The sequence below is a fragment of the Cavia porcellus genome, unplaced genomic scaffold (assembly GCF_034190915.1).
Source record: "Cavia porcellus strain 051 isolate PalLab524CR breed Dunkin Hartley unplaced genomic scaffold, mCavPor4.1 scaffold_11, whole genome shotgun sequence".
NCBI classification, from domain to species: Eukaryota; Metazoa; Chordata; class Mammalia; order Rodentia; family Caviidae; genus Cavia; species Cavia porcellus.
Genome location: NW_026947494.1, coordinates 35,976,701 through 35,988,154, shown reverse-complemented (window position 1 = coordinate 35,988,154; position 11,454 = coordinate 35,976,701). Strand labels below are relative to the sequence as shown.

Here is an 11,454-nt window from a genome sequence, read left to right as displayed (position 1 = left end):
CACATCATCACCACAAAGGAAACAAAGACAGATTTTAAAAAGTACAACAGCAGCATAACTTGCTGGCTCAGCAAATGTTTTTCCCTATTATATTTTGGAAAAGAACGGGACTTGGAGGCCCTTTCTACCCTTTGCACTTCCTCCCGCCCCCGACTGTACCATTAAATCCTAGATACTAGGGTGACTGAAAACCATAGGGAATGGATTTGTAATTGTTGAAACTCCTTCTTCCACTTTATGCGTGGCAGGACTTGGGCTTTCTTTTAAGTTAATCATAATCACAATTCAGGGCTCGCTCTGATTTCAAGAGACAGCACTGGACTCCGGACTGTAGCTGAGGGGAGAAGTAAACAACGGGACTATAAATACCAGCGTTCTCCTGTTGGCTGTGCAGAGCAGCCCCAGCAAAGCAAAGAGAAAGAAGGAGGCTGGTCTGAAGGGGTTGCGTAAGTAGGAATTTTGTTTTCCAATTGTTGATTCTTTTAGAGTTTGGTAAATATTTTTTGCATGTGAAAGAAGATATTTTCCCTCTTCAGTAACTTAGAAAAAGATGCATTAAGGAAATAAAAATAATAAGGAAAAGAGAGAAGACTCTCAGTTTGGGTGTGGTGGGTAAAGTTCTTGGCGGGCACAGCTGACTTTCTTGTTGGTATCTGTGCTACCCTCCAGCAGGACTGAGCACCTGGAAGCTGGAGGAATCTAGTCCTTCCACTCTGCAGGAGCTGTAATATTGTACAGGCAGTGTGATATGAGCAAATTTAAGAGCTTCTCCATGAAAGGTAGAGTGAGAGCAAACGGAAAAAAGAGCCTAGTGGATTTGTAGAGACTGAAATAGCTCATTCTGCAGTGCTATGGAAATATCTAGGGATACTGTGATCAGTTTCAGAAAAAGGGGTGGTGGTGGTGGTGGTGCATGCTCTTCCCACAGTGCCACCCTTAAGGGAATTAAAATGCATGTCAGAATGGGGTGGTCTGTGATTAAATAGAACATCTTGTATTTTAGAGGCAGAATGGGTCTTCAGAGGATTGAGAGGCTTTCAGATGCTGGCCTGAAGCCCAGAGAAGATAAAGTCTGTGCATAGCCTGCATCACAGCCTGCCTTTCAGTGGGGATTTTAAACAAATGGAGATCTGCATAGGGCCAACTAATCTAAGTTTTGTAATTGAGAAGCTATGAGATTAGTGAAAGTTACAACTACCTTCCAATTGTTATTGAATCAGCTTTTAGTAAATACAATTGTTATTTATCCTCATTATTTTTATATAGCTGTTTGACAACTATAATTAAAACCAAAAGCTTATTATATAACAATTATTTTGAGCAAACAAAGTTGAACAGTCTATTGGTTACAATGGCAGAGAAAATGTGGAATTATGAATTCTTTAATCCATTACCGATAGCTTACTTTTCCAGTAGAAACCTAATTGAGGGAAATAGTCTTTTCATTTGTATTTGTTCTTTAGCTACCTGAAACCATGTCCTCATGGCAAAAGTTAGAATATTAATTACTATCTTTATGAAGAGGATTCTATAACTACTGAATTAATTTTTGCAGTGAAAGAGATCAAACCCAAGAGCTTTGTAAATTTATATTTTAGAAATTGGACAGTCTATTAAGAAATAAAACAATTTTGATGTTCTCTATGCCATTTTAGGGCATAAATGAAGTTGGCTACTGTAATTATCACAAGGTGATCTATCTAAAAACTATCAGAGTAGCTAAGAGGTTGTTTTGGATCTGACAGAACTGATTTGAATCGGTTCTGTATTTACTGCATATGTGATCATAGATAAGATGTTTAAACTCTCCCTTAGCCATAGCTTCCTCAGCTGCCAAAGGTGTGGGGGGTAACTGACATGAACACAGCTGTTTAGTGCTGCCTGTGTATAGTTCTTTAAATATAAATAAATGACAACTGCAATAAGGACAATTGTGTTATCAATATAAATATTATCCTAGAGAAATTTCCCAGATTTAGTACAAACATATCCTTTGGAAAATCATTAGATTATTTTCAGTATTAGGGATCAAACTTAAGGCCTTGTGCAACCTAGGTGAGTACCTTACCACTGAGTTACATTTCCAGCCCTAAATCATACATTTAAAATATTTAAACTTATTAAAATAGTTGAGGTGGATTCAATTGTCATCCCCCTCTGTCTTCTGTCTCCCTCTCTTTCTCAGCTTTTGGGAGTTAGACTCTTATCAAGTGTCCTTTATTAGTAGGCATTTTGTGTTGTTAAATAACATGAAAGCTAATTGGATTTAAAAAGCTTATAGCCACTAAAGTCTGGTTTTAACTTTCTTCTTGTCTTTTAATTGAGTTCATTCCAGGTAACAGTATTAGCAACTCTCATCCAAAGAAAAGCTTTTGCTTTGTCAGATTAGTGCCTAAAAATTATTGACTTCCTAGTTTTGGAATTTTGTCCTGATCTTTTTCCACAGACTCCTATTTCTAAATGTGCCTGAATTACCTCTGAATTTTTCTTTGTTTATTTCTGCTGAATGTGTCCCTTTTATCATCACCTCTTGAAATTCATTATTTTTAAAATCTTTTTAATCAGTCTTTTGAGAGCTGGCCTTAGTTTGGGGATATTTCTGGCCAGGTATTTAATATTTTAACTTATCTGCTGAAAGGGGGCATCTTTATGCATGAATATGCTGTCAAGTTCCAGGGAACTTTCTGAAAGTAGTAGAAGCCCATAACAGGTTAATTGAGTACAGGTTTAGTGAGCCTTAAAAGATGTAAGGAGCAGTGCTTTGTGATTTCTCCTGGTCAGGTTCTCCCCTACCTCGATGATATCATAGGTATGGGAGTAATGATATGACAGATAATCTTTTATTTTGAGAAGTTAAATTCCTGTAATAGCAACATGCAGCTAAACCTTTATGTATAAGAAACAAAAAAGAGCCATACTCAACGTGTTTATTCATATGGAAGATTTTGAGTTTGAAGAGTTAAAGGCCCAACATGAGCAACATTTGCTTTGGTAAACTATCCTCAAGACCAGCTCCTTTCTTCTTGAGATCTTTCTGTGCCGGTTTTTATCATTTCTGTGCAGAATTTCCTACTTCCTTAGACCTTTCACTTCCTTAGACTCTGAAAGATCAGAAAGAAGCAGTGAGAACTTGGTATGTTGCAAATCAAAATCAGACGGTGTTTGCAAAATGTTATGTGACCATATAAACAATAATCTGAACATTTAAAACAAATGTTTAACTTCTGTGCAGTGTATGGCTGGCTGGTATCTTGCTAAGCTAGATAGTTCATCAGTGCTTTGCTAACTTCCCTGCCTCTGCCTCATAACTTTTTATAGGAAGTTTTAGTGTGCATTACAATGGCATACTGAGCCCTACAAAATGGAGACAATGCACAGGCTACATATTAAAGGAAGTAAAATTATTATCTGCTGAATTTATAGAAATTCATAGTTTCAGCTGTGAAGTTATCTATGAAGAAGGCTACTAGTTTTCTGTTTTACAGGACAACCCCAGCAATGTGGAGAAGTCTGGGGCTTGCTCTGGCTCTCTGTCTCCTCCCTGGTGGAGGAACACAGAGCCAGAGCAAAAGCTCCTATTGTGAGCAACCCCCACCATGGAGCATAGGAGATCAAAATCCTATGCAGAACGCCACTGGCACGGTGACTGTGGTCGCTCTTCTCGACGCCAGCTGATATGTGTGCATTCTGCAGGCTTCTAGGTAAGATAGTCTTTTTGTGGCTCAGAATATATTTGAGGAAAAAGCATTATGTACATACATACATATATACATAAACTACAAATGGAAACAACATATTTGTTAAATCACATTTTTTGGAAAAATTGTATTTGAATAGAGTAAAGTAGAAAAGACCAGGAGAATATACACCAAAATGTTTCTGGTTGCTTTCTTGTGATTACATTTTTTTCTTTTGTGAACTGACCTATACTTTACACTTCTTACTAAACATGTATTATTTTATTAATCATTATTTGTATAATGAAAATGTTTTAAAATGAACTCCTACAAATGTGACAGTTAAAAGAAGAGTGTTTTGTCAGAGTAACACGCAAATTACACTTGCTATCACAGGTCTTGGGTCATTTAACAAACATAACATCAAAAATACTTGTTGGGTTATTCACCAAAGTTTCATCCTTGGTTAAATTCTCTAAGACACATTTCAAAAATATATACTTCGTAAGATTAACTTGAGAACTAAATGAGCAAACATTTGCAGAAGCATTTAGCATAAGGTTTTAACTGAGAACAAATTTTAAATAATTCTAAAGTGAGAGCTTCAGAATCTTATAACATGTAAACCATTGTTGTAAGGGGGAAAAAGAATGTGAGGGGAGAAAAGACTGCTAGTCAAATTAAATGAGATTATTCATCTTATGTATTTTTTCCCAAATACTTTAGGTTTGAAGACCTGCGAGTAAAACTAAAGCTCGAAGGTTATTCTAATATTTCCTATATCATTGTCAATGGTCCAGGAGCTGATGCTCGGTCACAGTACCTATATCTTAAAAAACACGTTTCAGATCATATATCTGTTTATCAACAAGAACAACACCAACCAGATATCTGGTCTCGCCTAAAAGGAAATAAAGATGACATTCTCATCTATGACAGGTATGTATCCATCTCTTTTCAAATTAAGATACCCATTTTGTATTTATTTACTTTCATCATATATATAGTCTTCTTTATTGTTAAATGTAATGCCATATTCACTTCACATCTCATATAAAATGCCTCATTAACATTTAGAATAAATACGAGTTAAAAAAGAATATGTACTACCTACATGTCCTGACTTCCCACAAGAATATAGTCATTATGCAATGTAAATGAAAGTTGGAAAAAAAACTGATTTTAAAAAACATTTTCCTCTTTTGATGAAACACTGTATTCTGCTGGTTTTTTCCCCACATCTTTCCTTTTCTTTCTCCTCATTCTTCTTCCTTTTACATTCTTCCTGTTTATTCCATACACATTTGTATTATCAAGGCCACTTAGGTTTCCTTCTTTTCACACTGCATATTCTGCATGAACAATCTCACCTACTCCTTGATTACAAATATGATTTATGTTCTGATAACCCTAAATTCAAAGCTGAAACATAATAACTCAACTCTAGACCTCATATCCACTTCACAGATACATTGACAAACATTTTAAATTCAGTTATTCAAATCTTGACCCATTATCTTCCAAAGTCTTATTCCACATTAACCTTTGTGTGTTATATAAAACAATTCTTTTGAAGGAAAGATGCAGCCAGGTAGTAGTAGCAGTAGTGTTTCACTCTCCTGTACAGTAATTTTCTTTGAGGACATCACAGACTCCATCATTTGTAGTAGCCTAGCTGCCATCTGTCCTTGAGAATGCTGTGTGACAGGCATATGTTAGTGACTTCTGTCACACCTTCCATTTTGGGTCATTGCCAAATTCTATGGTCTTTAAACTCTCAGTATAGCTATCTTGTCTTCATAATTACTACCTTATTATCTTCCTATTACCTCTTCTTCAGAATTTTGCAAAACTTCCTCACTTTTTTCTTGTTTTGTATTTAATAGCAAAGGATTTAAAATAAGACATTTCTTTTTGTTTCATTACCAAGTACTCAGTTTCAAAAATGAGTCCATTACAGGACTTGGTTTCTAAAGCTTTAAAATGACTGTCATGAAGGTAAGGTATGTAAAAGTGTTCACTATTCCTATAGATAAAGAACACAGTATATATATCTCTCTCTCCCACCAGGTAAATTGACCTTCTAGTTATATAGAAACATCCACATATAATTCTAATCTAAGTATTGTTCAGATGATAACCTCACTTTGAAGATGTTTGCTTTTGCATTTCTAAAATGTAAAGTGTGTTAATAATTTAAGCTGATCTGCATGAATCTGTTTTTGACTCAATGAACGAAGAAAACATTCGTATTTCAAGAGACCTTCCATGCATATATTGTGTGTCTTTTGTTGATGCTAAGACAAAATACCCAACACCCCAAATTAAGGAATAAAAGGTGTATTTCAGTTGGGGGAGCAGCTGAACTGAAGATCAACCATACATTTGGGGCTAGAGCAGGGCCAGCCCTGGGAATGTTGAACACTAGAGGTAAAACATGTGAAAAAGTTGTTGGGACTAGAGTAAAGCCAGTATAGCAGGTGTCTGGCTTGGTGTTCCTCCCTGTTAAGTACAGCACAGACAGTTCTGAGAATTTTTCACTTTCAGTGTTCTCAACAAAACACTGAGACCTTGCAGTTTTGGCCCTGTTGTGTGCTCCCCCCCCTACCCCTTTTTACTGTGTATATATAAAGATGAAGACCAGGCAGGGTTGTCACTCCCTCTCCATCAGAGAGGTCAGGTCCCACCCAGTCACAGCTTTCCTTTTATTATGTGTCTAAGTTTTTCTTAATCTCCCTTGGGCCCGTCTGAAGACCCCACTGGCTAAGCAGGTAGTGGCATTTGAGCTCATAGTTTGTAGAAGTTTCAGTCCATAATTGGCTGGCTCTAAGGTAGGGTGGAATGCATGGCAGAGGAGAAATAGTTCATGGTAGGCAGAAGGCAACGAAGCAGCAAAACAGCAAGCAACAAGTAACCATAACAGCCATCTTTCTGTGCCTTATATTGTATCCAGGCTATTCATGCCCAAGTAGTAGTGGTATTAGCCTACTGCTGCTACTCCCATTGTGTCTAATCCTCCTCCTCTTCATTGTGTCCACTACCAGAACTATGCCAGACCAATCAGTGCACTGGTTAGTAACCACACACTCTTAGTCCCAGCATCACACACTTAATCCCATCATCATACACTCTAGATCTAGCTACCTCTGAAAAGTCCTGCCTGTGAACATACGAGGCTTAGGGGGGACATCTAGATATAAATCATAAAAATATGCCATGAAAATATTCTTGGTGATTTTTTTTCTTTTGGATTTTTTTTCTTTTGGATCTTCAGTCTGGTGAGTCATATTCTGCTTAAGACTAAGCATATCTTTTCAATGTTACATTTCAGTCTTTCAGGCCTCTGAACTTCTTAGTTGTACAGTCTAGCACTTTTCTATTTATGTAAACTCTTATACATTGGATAGAATGTGGGCGACAAGGAATTCAAACTGTATTTCTGAGGATGCCAAGTGTTACAATTTCAGTTCTTTCACTGTAATATTTTTGTTGCATCAGATCTACTGGCCAAGGCTTGGGGAATTCTGGGGGGGTATGGTGTGATCTCTTATTGTGTCACTTTTGTGCTCTTAGCAGTTATGCTAGAGTCTAATTTATATATCAGTGTGGGCTGGGATGTGGTAAAATTTATACATAAATTACAAAATTATTTTTGATTGACTATGAATGTTTTAGTCACACATCTGTATTTCAAAATGCTAGTATTAGACCAATTGTAATTTTTCTGTGATCTGATTTAGCATGCAGTGCCTGGGAGTTCCTTTGTGGACTGCATCCAAGGAAATTTATAAAATAATACAAAAACACAGGATAACATTGTATTTGTACCCCCTTCTCCTACCCTTTTTCAGATGTGGTCGTCTTGCATATCATCTTAGAATGCCTTACTCCTTCCTAAGTTTCCCGTATGTAGAACAAGCCATTAAGATTGTTTATTGTGTAGAAAAATGTGGAAACTGCTCTCTCAAGGTACCCCATTTTTCTCAATTATTTTTACTGGGAGAAAAGAGGAAATCTTTTGGGAGCTATTTAAATAAATTAGTGTTCCATAATCAATTAGCTAACTACAACTAATTTTTATAATTAAATACATTTTGTTACATAATATGTACTTTAAAACATTTTAAAGATCCATATTGCTGCCTTTATCTAGAAAGGCTTCAGAAGCTCTAGATCATAACTAAATGATATTGTATGAGCAGATGCTCAAAGAATTTAGTAAACCCACAAAACAATATTATTCTAGTAATCTGAACATGCTCACACAAAAGCCTAGCAATAGCATAGCTTACCCAAGGCACAACTTATCCAGGAATTAAACCTAGATAATTGCTTAATTTACTAAGTTTACATATCCAGCCTTTTTTTGGTGAAGTATTTATACTACTTTGCCATTTTTCAGTTTGAATTATCACATTTTTTTGAAAACAGTGTTTTCTACTTACTATTATTTCTTCCCTAATAACCATGAAATATTCATTCCTTGTTATGAGAAGCATTATATTCAAATGTTTAAATAAAAGAAAACTGATTTTAATTTCTATAACTGGATGTTTTTCCTTACATTAAAAGGAAAATAATTCTGATCCATGTTATATTAATAGGGTGACAGGTCAAATTTGAATTCAGGTTTAAAAACAATATTGCATTTTATTTTTCAACAATACTTTCAGGTATTTCCTAGCTCTAAAGAAAACCACCTCAAATTTTAACAAATCATGTAATTTATTTATTTGGTTGATCATGAGTGCAACATGTTAACTATGTAATTTTTTTCATATTTTACTCTTGATAATAATCCTGTAAGAGTTATTTTCTGGTGTTAAATTTGAGATGAGGTAATACAAATCAAGTACAGGACGTCTAACTATACTAGCCCCTAAATGCCAGCTGGATGGATCTTTTATATTTTAGGATTATTTCTATGCTGTGTAATTTATAAACTACCTATAAATAAGAATATGTCTCTAATATGTCAAATCAAATTGAGATTTTTCAATTTCATTGTTTCCTAGATGCCATGAATTATATAATACATTATTTAACATAATATTAAGAAAAAATGCTGGCAATTAAAGTATTGCAGAATATAAAACACCATCAGTAGCCTATAGTCTAATATGAGAAATAGTATTACAGAATATAGTCAGATATGTCAGAAATAGTATCATAGAATATACTCAGATGTACCCCAATGTTAGAAATAGTATCACAGAAGTGCCATAGGATCAGTGAAATAGTTAACAGATTTTATGAAACTAATTAGCTTGCTAGTATAGCTATTTGTATTTAATGCACATGCTAGAGAAGTGATCTACCAGTGAGCTACATGTGTAGGCCTACTTTACTTTAGACAGGGTTTCCCTAAGTGGCTCAGGCAGGCTTTGAAATTGTCATTCTTTTGACTCACTGCTTGGTTTTGAACATTTATTTTTTATAATCTTATAATTAAATACTAAGTTCTCATTTAGAAGTAAATCCTAAAGAGTCCAAAAACTGCATCCCTCAGTAGCTCTATGCTAAGAATACAGAGGAATTCATAACTGTTCAGAACCTTTAAATTAAGCCATACTTCTGAGTCTTTGAGTTCTCAAGTTGATTTTGTAATTTTACTTACAAACTTTAGATTCGGGTTTAATATTATGCTGATATATTGAGAGGTCTTGAATTTGTGTTCATGGGAACTATAAAATAAGACTTTCAATTAATTAAGGAACTAGTGACATATAGAAGGGAAGATTATGGTCAGTGAGAAAGGGGCAGTAATTTGCTTTCACTTGATAGAAATACAGTAGACATATTTGCAAAGGTTTGGTTAAGTTCAAAACATTTCCTGGCATATGTCAAAGGATGAAACACTGAAAATTTAAACAATTTTATTGGCTTTCTTGAATTAGCAGAGAGAAGCCATTTTACTCAATGAAACAGTACTAGAATAGATACACTGTTGACACAGATGTGAAAGATTCCATGTCAGTCTAGTGATTTTATGATTTGATATTAGGTTGACATTGCTGCAATATAAATTCTTTTATCCAGTTTTCTTAGTTTTTGCTTCTGCAGATAAGTAAAGTAGATTGGCTTTCTTTTTAAGTCTTTAGTAAAAAATTTAGATGTTGAGACTAACATTAGACTTTTTTCATTAATATGATGCTAGAAGGAGAAAGCCAAATCTATCCTAAATCACCAGTTGGAAGTTCATATATATTAGCTCTACAAATGATTTTTCATGTATTCCTGCCCCAAATGTATAAGCTTAATGAAAGTGCTTTGTACATTCATTCCAGAACCTTGAAGATGATGACTTCTGTAAAAATGTATCTTTGGCTGCAGTAACAACTGAGGCTCCACAGAAACATCACCACCGTCAGATCCATCCTCCCAAGCGGGGGCATCCATATCTCGGGAGCAGGGAACCAGAAGCACCAGATAATCCTGTGCAATCCCTTCCACTAGGCCTTCATAACCTCCACCGGGGTCAGCCTAGGCAGGTTCACTCACCAAGCTGAGATATGGTACCAGGTGAAGGTTTCCAACCTTCACCTCAATTAAGGAAACTCTGCCCCAAGGGATGTAAAACCCAGGTACTGTGTAAGCCACCCAAAAATTCACACTCAGCTCCTAGTAGCTGTTGCTGCCATTGTCGACATCTAGTATTTGAACAACCAGGGTCTTCAGTCACCTGTCAGTGTGCAGAAAATCTCCCATCTTTATGCAGCTGTGAGGGACTTTTTGGAGAGGAAAAAGTCATTGAATCTTGTCAGTGTCGACTGCCTCTAGCTCCCTGACAAGTAAGTCCGCAGCAGAAACCCACAGAAACCAATCCTAATTGAAGTTGAAAAAATATGGCACAAAAGTGAAAATGACCTTCAAACTAAATATTTAAGATACACTCCTCAAATTAATTTGCAGACGAGTTTCATTTCCAAAATTTTTATAAACTATCTAATTAACAAATTAAAGATAGAAATTAGGTTGTGCAAACATGGAGAAATCTTTTGGATTGGCTTCTAAATTTTATGTCATAAGTTTTTTTTACCCAAATGACATTTTTAGTAGGCAGCAACTGAAAAATGATCCCACCTTTTGGTTAATATGTCTTTCTTGTTCTTTTTCCAGAATTCTATTTGCATTGATGAAAACAGAAACATAAACTATGACCTAGGGGTTTCTGTTGGATACATAGTAATTTAGAATGGAGGAAGAACGATGAAGATATGTTTTCCATTTTTTTCTCTACTTATCTCAAAACTGTATTATCTTTATCTTTTTAATCTTACATTTTAAACTGATTAAACATTTAGAGAAAAGTGAATTTTGTTTCTTAACACATGCATATTTCACTAAAAAAGCACATGGCATTAATTGTTCTTTTAATTTTTCCATACCTAAGACTCATATCTTGACTTATACACAAGTAAAAGTTTTTGTATCTCCTTTTCTTCATCTATCATTATCTTATACTTCTGAATTTTGAATGTTATGAGGGAAAAGAAAGAAATGTCTTATCTTAGGCTGCTTAGAGAATATTTCCATAGTCAATGATAGTTTAATAGGTAAACTAAACCCTATAAATTTGAACAACTCTATGGATAATACCATTAAGCAAGAATGCAGTACATGACTGGCCAATGTATGGATATGTCTAAATAAATTCAATTAAACTTTTAAAAGTTGTCTCTTTATTATTTAAGCTTATGTTGAAAATTGAAGTGAATTTTTCAATTGCTTTTAAAAAAGTAATAAATTTACTATTATACTCAAAACCGTCTACGCT

General features: G+C 35.0%; 1 protein-coding gene across 1 annotated transcript; it reads left to right on the top strand.

The window, feature by feature from the left end:
- The first annotated feature begins 420 nt into the window (after window positions 1–420).
- Window positions 421–11,196, top strand: Selenop (selenoprotein P). The gene is made up of 5 exons (NM_001258007.1): window positions 421–446; window positions 3,486–3,701; window positions 4,404–4,616; window positions 7,529–7,646; window positions 9,965–11,196. The coding sequence occupies exons 2-5, from the start codon at window positions 3,499–3,501 to the stop codon at window positions 10,553–10,555; spliced, it is 1,125 nt and encodes a 374-aa protein (NP_001244936.1). The 5' UTR covers window positions 421–446; window positions 3,486–3,498; the 3' UTR covers window positions 10,556–11,196.
- Window positions 11,197–11,454: the final 258 nt, after the last annotated feature.